The sequence below is a fragment of the Phyllobates terribilis genome, unplaced genomic scaffold, assembly GCF_046119375.1.
Source record: "Phyllobates terribilis strain yellow unplaced genomic scaffold, ASM4611937v1 Scaffold_1__5_contigs__length_1240528914, whole genome shotgun sequence".
Taxonomy (NCBI): Eukaryota; Metazoa; Chordata; class Amphibia; order Anura; family Dendrobatidae; genus Phyllobates; species Phyllobates terribilis.
In genome coordinates this window covers 1,159,238,143-1,159,256,181 of record NW_027362761.1, presented here as the reverse complement: position 1 = coordinate 1,159,256,181, position 18,039 = coordinate 1,159,238,143, and the positions used below count along the sequence as shown (strand labels likewise).

The following is an 18,039-nucleotide window of genomic DNA, read 5'->3' as shown; positions in this document are numbered from 1 at the left end:
GTGTCCTACACAATCCACCCCACACAATAAGCGTGCCCTACACAATCCGCATGCCCCACCCCCTCCACCACCCACGTGCTCCACCCCCTCTTAATGCCCCACCCCCTCCGCCATCCCACAATCCTTTACACCCAGAGTCGAACTGGGGCACCGGGACACCGGAGAATTCTCTGGTGAGCACCGGGACACCGGATTATTCCCCACCGAGCAGGACACACTGGGACCCGCTGGTTAACATGGCCGCCGATGCACCTGCACCGGGGCCCAATGGTGGAGGGGGGCCCCTGCTGTGTGCCTGATGAGGGCAATGTGCTGCGGCGACGGGCAGGGAGCGATCCCTCCGCTCCGCTGCTGACAGGAGAAAATGGCAGCGGAGAGAAGGGATCGGTCCTCTGCTTCCTGCCCGACGCTTCCTCCATGACACAGGCTCGCATCATGCAGCGCGGGCCTCTGTCAGGGAGAAAGATGTCGGGCAGGAAGCAGAGCACGATGCTGCGGGGGACGACCAGACAGGGTATGTTTTTCTTGCTTTTTTAACTAGAGCGATGAAGCTGGAGGAGGTGGGAGGAGAAGAGGGAGAGCAATGGTGCTGGAGCAGGTGGGGGGAGAAGAGGGAGAGCAATGATGCTGGAGCAGGTGGGGGGAGAAGAGGGAGAGCAATGGTGCTGGAGAAGGTGGGGGTAGAAGAGCGAGAACAATGGTGCAGGAGCAGGTGGGGAGAAGAAGGAGAGCAATGGTGCTGGAGCAGGTGGGGGCAGAAGAGGGAGAACAATGGTGCTGGAGAAGGTGGGGGTAGAAGAGCGAGAACAATGGTGCAGGAGCAGGTGGGGAGAAGAAGGAGAGCAATGGTGCTGGAGCAGGTGGGGGCAGAAGAGGGAGAACAATGGTGCTGGAGAAGGTGGGGGTAGAAGAGCGAGAACAATGGTGCAGGAGCAGGTGGGGAGAAGGAGAGCAATGGTGCTGGAGCAGATGGGGGAGAAGAAGGAGAGCAATGGTGCTGGAGCAGATGGGGGAGAAGAGGGAGAGCAATGGTGCTGAGAAGGTGGGGAGAAGAGGGAGAGCAATGGTGCTGGAGGAGGTGGGGGGAGATATGGGAATGGTGCTGGAGGAGGTGGGGGGAGATATGGGAATGGTGCTGGAGGAAGTGGGGGAGATATGGCAATGGTGCTGGAGGAGGTGGGGGGAGATATGGCAATGGTGCTGGAGGAGGTGGGGGCAGATATGGCAATGGTGCTGGAGGAGGTGGGGGGAGATATGGCAATGGTGCTGGAGGAGGTGGGGGGAGATATGGCAATGGTGCTGGAGGAGGTGGGGGGAGATATGGCAATGGTGCTGGAGGAGGTGGTGGGAGATATGGCAATGGTGCTGGAGGAGGTGGTGGGAGATATGGCAATGGTGCTGGAGGAGGTGGGTGGAGATATGGCAATGGTGCTGGAGGAGGTGGGTGGAGATATGGCAATGGTGCTGGAGGAGATGAGGGGAGATATAGCAATGGTGCTGGAGGAGGTGGGGGAGAAGGCAATGGTGCTGAAGGAGGGGGGGGAGATATGGCAATGATGATGGAGGAGGTGGAGGGAGATATGGCAATGGTGCTGGAGGAGGTGGGGGAAGATATGGCAATGCTGATGGAGGAGGCGGGGGAGATATGGCAATGCTGCAGGAGGGGGAGGGGGGAGATATGGCAATGGTGATTGAGGAGGGAGATACGACAATGATGGAGAAGGTGGGGCAGAGCAATTATGGGGAATTATTGGGACGCTATATGCTGTTATAATGTCTGCTCTGGTCACAGTGTGGTGGTATTTCTCCCTTGTATGTGGTATTATTCGGTCACTATGTGATGGCAATATGTGGTCTGGTCACGGTGTGGTGGTATTTCTCTCTTGTACGTGGTATTATTCGGTCACTATGTGGTGGAAATATGTGGTCTGGTCAGGGTGTAGTGGTATTTCTCCCTTGTATGTGGTATTATTTGGTCACTATGTGGTGGTAATATGTAGGCCAGTCATGGTGTGGCAGTATTTCTCCCTTGTATGTGGTACTATTTGTGTTGGTACAATGGATTGTGAGGTGTATGGCAGTCATTTGTGCTCTCTGATATTTAATTGGGAGAAGATTCTTTATTTCCATTAGTGATTAAATACTTGGAACAAGATGCACTTACAGGGGTTCTCCGGGGGAAACAAGTAATCACCTCTCCACAGGATAAGTGATACATTATTGATTAGTGGGGGTCTGACTGCTGGGACCCGCACCGATTGGTAGAATGTGGAGCTTTTTTCCCCCATTAGACTGGAGCTCATGTGCGACTTGACCACTGATCCATTCATTCCCTCAGTGGCTGTTCTTGTTTTTTTTCTGGAAGCCCCCAAGAGAATGAATGGAGCTGTGGTCAGACGTCCCACCTGCCGCTGCGTTTTAAAATGGGGATAAGTGTCCGGTCAGGGATAAAATTTCCCCATTCTTCAGATCGGTGCGTTTTCCAATGTTCAGACCCAAACGATCAGTAAGTGATCACCGATCCTGTGGATTGGTGATAACTTGTTTTAACCAAAGAACCCCTTTAATGCAAACTACTGTAATTGTACATTCCAGTTATAGCATGTGCACAGTATATGTGATTTACAGCAGACGCCCCACTATAATGGGGATATCGGCTATCAGGTATTTGCATTTAGCTGTAGGGTGGGCCCCGAGGATCAATTCCTCCTGTGGGCCCCAGACACCCCATTCTGACCCTGTTTACACCCGTCCATCACACGGCCTCCTTCATTTAATAGGGATGTGGGAAAACGTTGGCGCCGTATAAATAACAGAACACAGAAAACTCTTCGGCTCCGGAGGAATTTGTTTCTCAGCATTTTCTCTTTTACAACCGATTCTCTAGAAACAAAAGCAGTAACAAAAAAGTGCAACAATCAGACAAACAGCGGCGTCCTGAAAGGTCTCGCTGGCATTTGGAAATGTCTGACATATGTTAATGCATCAAAAAGCGATTAGTTTCTCAAAGAACGTGCAAATAAGAGGAAAACCGGGGGAACACGCAGCAAACGCTGGTATCTACACGCGGCTCCGGAGAGGATAAAGCTGCAAAAAAAGACGCAGAAAACAGATGTTACTGCAGAGCTCCTGAGCAGCCCGGGCCGGCGCCACCCGACACCACCCAAAGGTCAAGAAAATAGGGCTATTAACATTAGACTGTTTCTTTTTCAGGGTTTTGTCTCAGTTTTCGGTAAAACGGCAACATTTTTGCTAGAATTCTGAAAATCAAGACAAAGTAGAACAAAACCAAAATAATTAGTGAAAAGAGACAGACAGGTGTCCAATAATTGACATTCTCCTGAGAAGAGAGTGGTTGGGCTTCCTAATGTCTAAGGGTAATGTTTCTCCTTGTGGAGAGTGACATGCCAGTGTAAGGAGACTTATAGGCCATGCAGTGCTCATATGGGAAATTAAATATGTAAATTGCCTCTCCAGAGAGGAAGTGGACTCTTAGTATCAAGCCTAAAAGTCAATATCAACCCTTTACTGAGCCTTGCCATATGACTTAGGATAAAAGCCAAACTAGATTCTTAATTTGCAGACACGTGTTTCGGGATGTTGCCCCTCCTCAGTGAAAAACAGGAGATATGATTTGTCTGTAAGAGAGTCCACTGACTGGGGTCAAGTTTCTCCTTGTGGAGAATGAATCCAATAGGTGGCACTAGAATACATGTCCTCTTCCTCTCTGAAGAGACACTTTACATATTTAATTTCCCAGAGGAGAATGCATGGCCTATAAGTCTTATACTGGCATGAAATGCATGTCACTCTCCAGAAAGAGAAACATTACCCCTTAGACTTCAGTCTGAGGCCTCACATCCAGCTAAATCAGATCTCATGTTTTACACTGATGAATGGCAAACACCCTAAAACACGTGTCTGAAGAATGAGATTCTGGTTTGGCTTATATTAGGATATGTAGCAAGGCTCGTTAAAGGGTCAATATGGGCATTTAGGATTGTTACTCCCAATAGGTGGTGCTAGAGTTCTAGATCTCTTTCTCTCTGAGGAAATTTGGGCTTCCTAGAACATCAATTTCACTATATAGTACAAGTGACCAAGCGATCACATGCTCATTCCCCATTGAAAGGTAAAAAAATAGAACAAAAATGTAAAAAAAATACTAAAAATAATAATTCCAGAGAAATAACAATAAAATATATATATATATATATATATATATATATATATATATATATATATATATATATATATTGCCACGTCCGTATAAATCAGATCTATAAAAATATTTAAACCAGATGTTAAATTCCCCACAAAAAACTAAACGCCAGAAATGCCATTTTTTTTTGTAACCACACTTCCCCCACCAAAATGTTGTATGTACCCCACAATGGAATCAATATCCGCTTGACATGCAAAAACACAAGCCCTCGCAAATCTAGTAAAAAAGTTACACGGTTTAAAAAATTACCAACAGACCCATAATATGGGAACAATCGTGAAGTCGAACAAAATTTATTGGATATTTTAAACTTTAACAAATTAAAAACCGAAAAGTGGGGCGTCTAATATTATTCGGCCCTCTTGAGTTAATACTTTGTAGCGCCACCTTTTGCTGCGATTACAGCTGCAAGTCGCTTGGGGTATGTCTCTATCAGTTTTGCACATTAAGAGGTGGAAATTCTTGCCCATTCTTCCTTGCAAAACAGCTCGAGCTCAGTGAGGTTGGATGGACGGCGTTTGTGAACAGCAGTTTTCAGCTCTTTCCACAGATTCTCGATTGGATTCAGGTCTGGACTTTGACTTGGCCATTCTAACATCTGGATACGTTTATTTTTGAACCATTCCGTTGTAGATTTTGCTTTATGTTTGGGATCATTGTCTTGTTGGAAGATAAATCTCCGTCCCAGTCTCAGGTCTTTTGCAGACTCCAATAAGGTTTTCTTCCAGAATGGTACTGTATTTGGCTTAGTCCATCTTCCCATCAATTTAGCCATCTTCCCTGTTCCTGCTGAAGAAAAGCAGGCCCAAACCATGATGCTGCCACCACCATGTTTGACAGTGGGGATGGTGTTTTGAGGGTGATGAGCTGTGTTGCTTTTACGCCAAACATATCGTTTTGCATTGTGGCCAAAAAGATTTGGTTTCATCTGACCCGAGCACCTTATTCCACATGTTTGATGAGTCTCCCAGGTGGCTTGTGGCAAAGTTCAAACGAGAATTTTTATGGATATCTTTGAGAAATGGCTTTCTTCTTGCCACTCTTCCATAAAGGCCAGTGTACGACTGATTGTTGTCCTATGTACAGACTCTCCCACCTCAGCTGTAGATCTCTGCAGTTCATCCAGAGTGATCATGGGCCTTTTGGCTGCATCTCTGATCAGTCTTATTCTTGTTCGAGATGAAAGTTTAGAGGGACGGCCGGGTCTTGGTAGATTTGCAGTGGTCTGATACTCCTTCCATTTCAATATGATCGCTTGCACAGTGCTCCTTGAGATGTTTAAAACTTGGGAAATCTTTTTGTATCCAAATCCGGCTTAAGGCTGCGTGCCCACGTTGCGGATTACAAGCGTTTTTGATGCGGATTTTCCGCAGCGTAAACGCTTGTAAAACGCTTGGTAATCCGCACCCCATGGTCCCCAATGAGAATCCTCAAGTTCTATGCCCATGCTGTAGATTTTTCTGCAGCGTTTATGCTGCGTTCAAAAATCCGTAGCATGTTCATTAATTTTGCGTTTCCGCATGCGGAATTGCCTTCTTCAATGCATGAAAAAACGCAAGGCAATTAAGCATGTCGAAAACGCGTGAAAAACGCGCGATAAACGCTTGCGGAATTCCGCATGCGTTTTTCCGGGAGAGGACATGCGGAAATGAAGCAGAAATTTTCTGCTTCATTTCCGCAACGTGGGCACATAGCCTTAAACTTCGCCACAACAGTATCTGGGACCTGCCTGGTGTGTTCCTTGGTCTTCATGAAGCTCTCTGCGCTTGAAACAGAACCCTGAGACTATCACAGAGCAGGTGCATTTATACGGAGACTTGATTACTCACAGGTGGATTCTATTTATCATTACCAGTCATTTAGGACAACATTGGATCATTCAGAGATCCGCACTGAACTTCTGCACTGAAAGTAATGGGGCCGAATAATATTGCACGCCCCACTTTTCAGTTTTTAATTTGTTAAAGTTTAAAATAGCCAATAAATTTCGTTGCACTTCACGATTGAGTCCCACTTGTTGATTCTTCCCCAAAAAAATAGAATTTTATATCTTTATGTTTGAAGTCAGAAATGTGGCAAAAGGTAGAAAAGTTCAAGGGGGCAAAATACTTTCACAATGCACTGCATATACATACATGAGACACACACATATACATATATATATATATATATATATATATATATATATATATATATATATATATATATATATATATACACACACACACACACACAGTCATGGCCAAAAGTTTTGAGAATGACCCCAAAATTATATTTTCACATGATCTGCTGGCCTCTGGTTTTTATTAGTGTTTGTCTGATGTTTATATCACATACAGAAATATAATTGCAATCATATTATGAGCACCAATAGGTTATATTGACAGTTAGAATGAGTTAATGCAGCAAGTCAATATTTGCAGTGTTGCCCCTTCTTCTTCAAGACCTCTGTAATTCTCCCTGGCATGCGCTCAATCAACTTTTGGACCAAATCCTGACTGATAGCAGTCCATTCTTGCATAATCAATGCTTGCATTTTGCCAGAATTTGTTGGTTTTTGTTTGTCCACCCGTCTCTTGATGATTGACCACAAGTTCTCAATGGGATTAAGATCTGGGGAGTTTCCAGGCCATGGACCCAAAATCTCTATGTTTTGTTCCATGAGCCATTTAGTTATCACCTTTGCTTTATGGCAAGGTGCTCCATCATGCTGGAAAAGGCATTGTTGGGCGCCAAACTGCTCTTGGACGGTTGGGAGAAGTTGCTCTTGGAGGACATTCTGGTACCATTCTTTATTCATGGCTGTGTTTTTAGGCAAGACTGTGAGTGAGCCGATTCCCTTGGCCGAGAAGCAACCCCACACATGAATGGTTTCAGGATGCTTTACAGTTGGCATGAGACAAGACTGGTGGTAGCGCTCACCTCTTCTTCTCCGAATAAGCTGTTTTCCAGATGTCCCAAACAATTGAAAAGGGGATTCATCAGAGAAAATGACTTTGCCCCAGTCCTCAGCAGTCCACTCCCTGTACCTTTTGCAGAATATCAGTCGGTCCCTGATGTTTTTTCTGGAGAGAAGTGGCTTCTTTGCTGCCCTCCTTGAAACCAGCCCTTGCTCAAAGAGTCTCCGCCTCACAGTGCGTGCAGAAGCACTCACACCAGCCTGCTGCCATTCCTGAGCAAGCTCGGCACTGCTGGTAGTCTGATCCCGCAGCTGAAACAGTTTTAAGATACGGTCCTGGCACTTGCTGGTCTTTCTTGGGCGCCCTGGAGCCTTTTTGACAACAATGGAAGCTCTCTCCTTGAAGTTCTTGATGATGCGATAGATTGTTGACTGAGGTGCAATCTTTGTAGCTGCGATACTCTTCCCTGTTAGGCCATTTTTGTGCAGTGCAATGATGGCTGCACGTGTTTCTTTAGAGATAACCATGGTTAACTGAGGAGAAACAATGATACCAAGAACCAGCCTCCTTTTAAAGTGTCCAGTGATGTCATTCTTACTTAATCATGACTGATTGATCGCCAGCCCTGTCCTCATCAACACCCACACCTGTGTTAATGGATCAATCACTAAAACGATGTTAGCTGCTCCTTTTAAGGCAGGACTGCAATGATGTTGAAATGTGTTTTGGGGGTTAAAGTTCATTTTCTGGGCAAATATTGACTTTGCAAGTACAGTAATTGCTGTTAAGCTGATCACTCTTTGACATTCAGGAGTATATGCAAATTGCAATTACAAAAAATGAAGCAGTATACTTTGGAAAAATTACTATTTGTCTCATTCTCAATACTTTTGGCCATGACTGTACAAACACTGTAAAAAAAATATATATATTGACGGAAAAAAAATGTTATGGCTCCTCGAAGAAGCATAGGAAAAAGGGAAAGTGTAAAAAACAACAAAAAATAAATAAAATAAATAAATAAATATAGGGATATAGCCCAGTAATGGAGGCACTGATATTATACAAACTGCACGGTATGAACTAAGCCGAAGAAAAGCTTGGTACTATGATGTAATGTATTTGGTCTGAGTCCAGCAGTGAACATGGAGCAGCGGCCGCTAATGCTTGATAAACACAATGATACGCTCCGTCAGACACACAGCAAACAGACAGAATGCTAATAACACGTCCTAATGATTATAGCTCCAGAGGAACAATAAAGGCGGCCGCTTTATGGAGACCGTATATGATGAAAAATCTCAATTAATCTCATTAGCAGAGCTCACAGAAATAACCGGAACGGGCAACCGGGAACCCAAAAGCCATGCAGATCCACTGAGGCTTCAAGGCCGGAGAGTAGGGGGGTCACCAGCCACTATCCCACCTCCCTGGGAGACATTACAGCACATTGTAGGTATAGTGTGCCCAGAAAAAAAGGTTTGTGTAGCCAACAGATTGGGGGTCATTTTCTTCCCATTCCGGTACATATTTTTTACATGCTGAGTAAGAGGGCTGAAGCAGATGTTTTCCTCTGGCTGCTCTTCCTCCCCTCTCACAGCATGCAGTCTCACTGACACACACTGGGAGTAAGCACTGCAGCGGCATTCCACTTCTTTTCATTCATCACCGTTTCCTATTTAACGGCTTATTCCCATTTTTATAGATGGGTATTGTCACGTGGAGCTTGTAAAAACAAGCACTCTCTCAATTTCCTGGTTTTTAAAATTTTCATCCGTTCTTGAGATATTAACACTATTCTTCTGTTTACAGCTCATTACTTTGGAGACTGACCACTGCTGCTAGATTTCAGAAAAATGTTCAGTGCTTACAAGCTCTTTTCTATTAAGCTTGTAAGCACGATTTTGGATTGCTGGAGGGAGCTGCTACCTTCTAAGCCCAGACAGTATTAGTGTACTGCGTAGAAGCTAGACAGCAGGGGTGGTCTGTCTCCTTGGCAACGAGCTGTAAAGAAAAGTGGTAATATCTCAAGAACGGCTGCAAATTGTAATAAGCAGTAAATTGCAAAAGTGCTTGTTTTTACAAGCTCTATCCAACAGTATCCATCTATGAAGACAGAAATAGCTTTAAATGTATTTTTTTGGTGACTGAGGAGGTTTCTGAGATTATACAGATAGCGACTCCCCCTAAACAGATATAATGCAAAAAGGCAATTCCTTATAGTAATATTATGGGTAATGTTCACTTTCTTTGTGCGGGCGGCGCAAGTTAATGCCAGTAGTGCTGTAAATTGAGAGGTACCAGCTCTAGGATGGATTCATACTTTAGTGAACTGATTCTTGTGCTAATGCTCATAAGATATTTGAGATGTCTCCAGCTTTATACTAAAATTTACAGGTAAAAAAAAGGCAGACGATAAGATGGATACAGGTTTCTGGGTTGTTGGGACCTCCAGCGATCAGATCTTCACAGGGAGGGAAACTGGTAGCAAGTATTCACTTTCCCTGCAGCACTACCGCAGGGGACATGAAGTATTACACTGCAGGAGTGTGCCGGGTCCTCCAGAGAAGGAGATGCTCGGTCCTAGCTTTCCCCAATAATTTATTTATAATATATATATATATATTATATATATTATATATATTATATATATATATATATATATATATATATATATATATATATATATATATTATATATATATATATATATATATATACACATACATACAGTCATATGAAAAAGTTTGGGCACCCCTATTAATCTTAAGCTTAATGTTTTATAAAAATTGGTGTTTTTGCAACAGCTATTTCAGTTTGATATATGTAATAACTGTTGGATACAGTAATGTTTCTGCCTTGAAATGAGGTTTATTGTACTAACAGAAAATGTGCAATCTGCATTCAAACAAAATTTGACAGGTGCATAAGTATGGGCACCTCACCAGAAAAGTGACATTAATAGTTAGTAGATCCTCCTTTTGCAAAAATAACAGCCTCTAGTCGCTTCCTGTAGCTTTTAATGAGTTCCTGGATCCTGGATGAAGGTATTTTTGACCATTCCTCTTTACAAAACAATTCCAGTTCAGTTAAGTTTGATGGTCGCCGAGCATGGACAGCCTCTTCAAATGATCCCACAGATGTTCAATGATATTCAGGTCTGGGGACTGGGATGGCCATTCCAGAACATTGTAATTGTTCCTCTGCATGAATGCCTGAGTAGATTTGGAGCGGTGTTTTGGATCATTGTCTTGCTGAAAGATCCATCCCCTGCGTAACTTCAACTTTATCACTGATTCTTGAACACTATTGCCAAGAATCTGCTGATACTGAGTGGAATCCATGCGTCCCTCAACTTTAACAAGATTCCCAGTGCCGGCATTGACCACACAGCCCCAAAGCATGATGGAACCTCCACCAAATTTTACTGTGGGTAGCAAGTGTTTTTCTTGGAATGCTGTGTTTTTTTGCCACCATGCATAACGCCTTTTTGTATGACCAAACAACTCAATCTTGGTTTCATCAGTCCACAGGACCTTCTTCCAAAAAGAAATAGGCTTCTTCAAATGTGCTTTTGCATACCTCAGCCGACTCTGTTTGTGCGTACTTGCAGAAACGGCTTCTTTCGCATCACTCTCCCATACAGCTTCTCCTTGTGCAAAGTGCGTTGTATAGTTGACCGATGCACAGTGACACCATCTGCAGCAAGTTGATGCTGCAGCTCTCTGGAGGTGGTCTGAGGATTGTCCTTGACTGATCTCACCATTCTTCTTCTCTGCCTTTCTGATGTTTTTCTTGTCCTGACACTTCTGGCCTTAACAAGAACTGTCCCTATGTTCTTCCATTTCCTTACTATGTTCCTCACAGTGGAAACTGACAGGTTAAATCTCTGAGACAGCTTTTTGTATCCTTCCCCTGAACAACTATGTTGAATAATCTTTGTTTTCAGATCATTTGACAGTTGTTTTGAGGAGCCCATGATGCCACTCTTCAGAGGAGATTCAAACAGGAGAACAACTTGCAAGTGGCCACTTTAAGTAGCTTTTCTCATGATTGCATACACCTGGCTATAAAGTTCAAAGCTCAATGAGGTTACAAAACCAAAAAAAGTGCTTTAATAAGTCATTAAAAAGTAGGCAGGAGTATTTAAAACAAGAAAATGATAAGGGTGCCCATACTTATGCACAGGTCAAATTTTGTTTGAATGCAGATTGCACATTTTCTGTTAGCACAATAAACCTCATTTCAAGGCAGAAACATTACTGTGTCCAACAGTTATTACATATATCAAACTGAAATAGCTGTTGCAAAAACACCAATTTTTATAAAACATTAAGCTTAAGATTAATAGGGGTGCCCAAACTTTTTCATATGACATATATATATATATATATATATATATATATATATATATATATAGATAGAGAAAGAGAGAGTCCTACTCTACTACTACTACTCTATATATATACACACACACACATTTATTTACAAATAGTTAAGGTAATATATTATATATAATATAAATATTTTTTTTTAAAAAACTTGCCTCTGGTAGAGCAAACTATTGAGTCCATTTTATTAAACATGTTCCTACAGTGAATGCAGATTATGCTGTCCACCGTTCCGCCCCCGTGGAGCGTGTTTTGGGGGTGCAGCTAGTAGTATAGAACACGAGGGTGCTCAGTCATCATTACCATGCTGAGAGTAACAGCTCAGAGCAGTGGGCGCTGTGTAGAAAATTAGCTCCAATTAGGCGACACCGGCATTTTCACAATGCAAACAGCTGAATTAATTTGACTTTATCCCCAGGTATTTTCTCACCTTCCGAAAATGTCTTCAGAAACCAATGACGGATGTGCCAGGTAAATACCTGCACACTCACTGGGGACGATTTATCAAGGTGGCACAGCTGGAGAGCGGGCATAAGCTGGTCGTCATACTCCGTGATTATAGGGGCATTCGCCAACAATATTTATCTTTTAAGATCGTGCCTAAACTGGAATCCGATCAATAGAGGGGATAAAGGATGTCACTGCTCTCCATACTATAGCCATTTAAAGGCGACCTGTCACTTGCCATAAATATATATATATATATATATATATATATATATATATATATATATATATATATATATATATATATATATATATATATATATATATATATATATATATATATATATTTTTTTTTTTACCTAATGTAAAAGCCTCTGTTCTCCTTAATCTGGCGATGTTTTTCTTATGTTCCTGCTCCTCTCGGTTCCAGAGATATGGCCCCTTCTTTCCTGTATGTAAATCCTGTTATCCAAGGGGGCGTGATCCTCAAAAACGAGAAAGGTTTGGGACCGCACCCACTTGACTAACAAGATTAGATTTTTATGCAGGGAAGAGGGGACCATATCTCAGGAACGGAGAGGCGCAGGAACAAGAGGAAAACATCACCGGATTCAGAACAGCAGCTTTACATCAGGTATAAAAAAAATACAGATTTATGTCAAGTGATAGGTCGTCTTTAACCCCTTAGGACTTGATAGCAAACCTAACCAAAAGAAGAGAGGTGAACACGGCCTACAAATAATCTGTAAGAATACCATAACGTGAAGACCTGAAGAAGGATAGAAGTGCTTAAAAGATAAGCGGTAAGAAAAGGGATGAGGAGGTAAAAATGACTCCTAGGGGGAGAGTGACACAGAACCCCACGGTAGTAGGCGGCAGGGTGAGGTTATGGGAGACGAGGAGTGTTTTTTTTGCAACTTTTGAGATGTGGGAAGGAGAAGACTTGGGGGGCTTTAAAGTCAATGGGAAGGAGAAGGCTGGAGTGTCATGGTGGGTAAAGGTGTGCGGAAAAGGCAAGGACCCCTGGTGCAGAGTGTAACATGACATTCTGCAGTTATTTCCTATACAATGAAATTGATTTTTGTGCCCCTTGCACCTTATATAGATGCAACGTGACGGCGAGTCATCCATCCCGAGCCGCAGCGCAGGTTCCCTTGCAGATGAGATCTCCGGCTCATACACTCCTGCTATAGCAACAGCAAAACTTCCAAGAGGAAACAGATCTAATAAAGGCAGGAGATATATGGGCCGGAGCCGAGGGAGGAAAATTCAATATTGTAACCGCGTCTTCTGTACATATAAATGATTGGAGAAGAGAAAAAGAATACAAAAAAAACCCATAAAGCAAAAAAACAATGTGTGTAAAATATTAAAAGAAAATCAGAAGGTGAAACAGAGAACACCATGTTCAGCCCGGCACAGAGGAGCCCGAGGAAGGAGACGGGACGGCACAGAGGAGCCCGAGGAAGGAGACGGGACGGCACAGAGGAGCCCGACGAAGGAGACGGGACGGCACAGAGGAGCCCGACGAAGGAGACGGGACGGCACAGAGGAGCCCGACGAAGGAGACGGGACGGCACAGAGGAGCCCGACGAAGGAGACGGGACGGCACAGAGGAGCCCGACGAAGGAGACGGGACGGCACAGAGGGGCCCGAGGAAGGAGACGGGACGGCACAGAGGGGCCCGAGGAAGGAGACGGGACGGCACAGAGGGGCCCGAGGAAGGAGACGGGACGGCACAGAGGGGCCCGAGGAAGGAGACGGGACGGCACAGAGGGGCCCGAGGAAGGAGACGGGACGGCACAGAGGGGCCCGAGGAAGGAGACGGGACGGCACAGAGGGGCCCGAGGAAGGAGACGGGACGGCACAGAGGGGCCCGAGGAAGGAGACGGGACGGCACAGAGGGGCCCGAGGAAGGAGACGGGACGGCACAGAGGGGCCCGAGGAAGGAGACGGGACGGCACAGAGGGGCCCGAGGAAGGAGACGGGACGGCACAGAGGGGCCCGAGGAAGGAGACGGGACGGCACAGAGGGGCCCGAGGAAGGAGACGGGACGGCACAGAGGGGCCCGAGGAAGGAGACGGGACGGCACAGAGGGGCCCGAGGAAGGAGACGGGACGGCACAGAGGGGCCCGAGGAAGGAGACGGGACGGCACAGAGGGGCCCGAGGAAGGAGACGGGACGGCACAGAGAGGCCCGAGGAAGGAGACGGGACGGCACAGAGGGGCCCGAGGAAGGAGACGGGACGGCACAGAGGGGCCCGAGGAAGGAGACGGGACGGCACAGAGGGGCCCGAGGAAGGAGACGGGACGGCACAGAGGGGCCCGAGGAAGGAGACGGGACGGCACAGAGGGGCCCGAGGAAGGAGACGGGACGGCACAGAGGGGCCCGAGGAAGGAGACGGGACGGCACAGAGGGGCCCGAGGAAGGAAACGGGACGGCACAGAGGGGCCCGAGGAAGGAAACGGGACGGCACAGAGGGGCCCGAGGAAGGAGACGGGACGGCACAGAGGGGCCCGAGGAAGGAGACGGGACGGCACAGAGGGGCCCGAGGAAGGAGACGGGACGGCACAGAGGGGCCCGAAGAAGGAGACGGGACGGCACAGAGGGGCCCGAAGAAGGAGACGGGACGGCACAGAGGGGCCCGAAGAAGGAGACGGGACGGCACAGAGGGGCCCGAGGAAGGAGACGGGACGGCACAGAGGGGCCCGAGGAAGGAGACGGGACGGCACAGAGGGGCCCGAGGAAGGAGACGGGACGGCACAGAGGGGCCCGAGGAAGGAGACGGGACGGCACAGGGGAGCCCGAGGAAGGAGACGGGACGGCACAGGGGAGCCCGAGGAAGGAGACGGGACGGCACAGGGGAGCCCGAGGAAGGAGACGGGACGGCACAGGGGAGCCCGAGGAAGGAGACGGGACGGCACAGGGGAGCCCGAGGAAGGAGACGGGACGGCACAGGGGAGCCCGAGGAAGGAGACGGGACGGCACAGGGGAGCCCGAGGAAGGAGACGGGACGGCACAGGGGAGCCCGAGGAAGGAGACGGGACGGTACAGGGGAGCCCGAGGAAGGAGACGGGACGGCACAGAGGAGCCCGAGGAAGGAGACGGGACAACTACTAGATAAGAACCGCACAAGACACTTGCCTGATTTTTCGTAGCAATGTGTGGAAAGGCCGGAACAGTTCAGACATGTCTTCCGCTTTGCGATCGAGGTTTAGTGGTCCTTCAGAGTAAACGACGAGCCCGCTGGGGAAGAGATGGGGAAAGAAACGTTATAATGGAGGAGATTTTCTATCGTTACGGCAAATGCTTCGGGGTCAACTCATGAAAGACTGGCGGCTGCCAAAAATTGGATTGGGCAAACGGTTCTGGAGAAGAGTCGGACAGGACAGGATTTTGTGCATTTGGGACTGATGGAAGTAAAGAGGCATCAAGCTAAACATAGACTGCTCCTGTCAGGTAGGGGACAAACACGGCCACAGAGGGAGCCCCGCGTCCGCCACAGAGGGAGCCCCGCGTCCGCCACAGAGGGAGCCCCGCGTCCGCCACAGAGGGAGCCCCGCGTCCGCCACAGAGGGAGCCCCGCGTCCGCCACAGAGGGAGCCCCGCGTCCGCCACAGAGGGAGCCCCGCGTCCGCCACAGAGGGAGCCCCGCGTCCGCCACAGAGGGAGCCCCGCGTCCGCCACAGAGGGAGCCCCGCGTCCGTCGATAGTACTCAGTACTGCTATAGCAATTCTCTCAGCAGAAATCACTGCAAGCAGCTACATAACCTGTCTGTATGCACAAACCTGGTTGCAAATGGTGAGTGACCCAGCTGTGACTACTGGGGGGAGCTGCAGGTACTGTTATGGGTGTAAGCGTCTGCTGCGACTGCAAGTGGAGGAGGCACTGCTGTACTTTGTGAGGAATTGGGGACGTTCACTGGTGACTTGGAGTAAAAAGAGAGGGGGGAGGGGCTGATCTCATTATTAATCAGAGTCCTATTTTGGCTCCTGGGGGAGCCTGATCCATCTGCACCAGAAGTCAGAATCTAAGCGGCTGACACTTACCATACAATAGCAAGTCTGGGGATTGTAAACATTAATGCTGGTTCATAATCATCAATCATGTCTTGAGTGAGGTATCCAAGCTTTAAGGCTCTGTATGGAGAAAGAAGGAATGACCATATTAGACTTCTGGTCGGAGAATGTCCCACACTGAGTGCAGGGGGGCGGCGGTGCAGCAGCCAAAACGGCAGGGGGGCCGCGGCGCAGCAGCCAAAACGGCAGGGGGGCGGCGGCGCAGCAGCCAAAGCGGCAGGGAGACGAGGCAGCAGCCAAAGTGGCAGGGAGACGAGGCAGCAGCAAGTATGAAGAAGAGAAGAGTATTTTTTTTTTTGATCCTACCCCAAGTCCCATTAGTATAAGCTTTGTAGCAGGTGACAAACGCTTTAACAGTCTTTAGTTCTGCTGCGGACAGTTGTCTTACAGCCAGACACAGGAAAGAAGAGGGCCGGGCAATGACTGATTTGCGACATGCATGGGAAGTTATTTCTGAAATCTGCAGTTTTAATTGTAATGGGATAGAAGTAACAGGTAATGAGTGCAGACACACAACTACAAGTTAGGTTCTGCATTACAGCCGCAATGTGTGGCCCGAACACAGGTCTTCTGACCTGACAGCCTCCTAGACATATATAAGGGTAAGCCACCGTAACCCTTACAGCAGTCTGTATTCTGCCCATAGGCTGATCCGGCTCACATGTCCTCTGCTGTGTGCCCCCTTATTGCAGTCTGTATTCTGCCCACAGGCTGATCCGGCTCACGTGTCCTCTGCTGTGTGCCCCCTTATGGCAGTCTGTATTCTGCCCACAGGCTGATCCGGCTCACGTGTCCTCTGCTGTGTGCCCCCTTATGGCAGTCTGTATTCTGCCCATAGGCTGATCCGGCTCACGTGTCCTCTGCTGTGTGCCCCCTTATTGCAGTCTGTATTCTGCCCACAGGCTGATCCGGCTCAGGTGTCCTCTGCTGTGTGCCCCCTTATGGCAGTCTGTATTCTGCCCACAGGCTGATCCGACTCACGTGTCCTCTGCTGTGTGCCCCCTTATGGCAGTCTGTATTCTGCCCACAGGCTGATCCGGCTCACCTGTCCTCTGCTGTGTGTCCCCTTATGGCAGTCTGTATTCTGCCCACAGGCTGATCCGGCTCACCTGTCCTCTGCTGTGTGCCCCCTTATGGCAGTCTGTATTCTGCCCACAGGCTGATCCGGCCCACGGGTCCTGTGCTGTGTGCCCCCTTATGGCAGTCTGTATTCTGCCCACAGGCTGATCCGGCCCACGGGTCCTGTGCTGTGTGCCCCTTATGGCAGTCTGTATTCTGCATACAGGGCCTTTACTTCGCACCTCCATAAATCCTACGTAAGACTCCCAGTGACCTAAAAAACTGTGCGCAGCTCAGCCAGCAAAGTTCAAGCGTCGTTCAGCTTTTAAAGGGATTAAACCAATTTCCTATCCGCCTCGATGTATAACATGGAGAGTGTGAACATATAAATCAGCTTTTCTTTGCCTTGATATAATTCAATTACGGCTGCAGCAGCACGAGCCGCATTATACGCAGTGGAGCTGGCAGATCTCCGGGTCACACCGATGTACTAACCCGCGGATGAGAATGACGTTTACGCCCGGCACAATTCCTGCAATTCTGCTCCTCTCTTCTGTTACACGAAGAATTTTAAATTACCGGCTTATGTGGGAACAATCGGGGGTCAGCCTCGCTCTTCTCTTACTTTACTTGATCCAAGCAAACTCTGGACATGGCAGCAAGACATAAAAGGGGTATTCCTATCTCCAAGATCCTATCCCAATATGTAGTAGGTGTAATAATAATAATATTAGCAAATACCTTCAATTAGAAATGTAGTATAGTTCTTCTGATTAGCTATGTCGCTTACCCCATGTGCAGGGCATTGCAGTAGTTTAAGTATCCATGGTTACGACCTCTAACAGCTAACTGTCAGTATATGAGTGGCCATAACCATGGATACCTAAGCTGTTGCAATGCCCTGCACATGGGGTAAGCAACATAGCTTATCAGAAGAA

At 47.2% G+C, this 18,039-nt stretch overlaps 1 protein-coding gene across 3 annotated transcripts in view; it reads right to left on the bottom strand.

The window, feature by feature from the left end:
* Positions 1-18,039, bottom strand: part of ZFYVE28 (zinc finger FYVE-type containing 28) — a 163,635-nt gene that overhangs the window by 28,751 nt on the left and 116,845 nt on the right. For all 3 annotated transcript variants that reach the window (XM_073648967.1, XM_073648975.1, XM_073648982.1), the window contains exons 6-7: positions 16,013-16,102; positions 15,107-15,208 (exon numbers count right to left, since the gene is read on the bottom strand). In XM_073648967.1, coding sequence (XP_073505068.1) covers positions 15,107-15,208; positions 16,013-16,102 — 192 coding nt within the window. The remainder of the gene's footprint in view (positions 1-15,106; positions 15,209-16,012; positions 16,103-18,039) is intronic.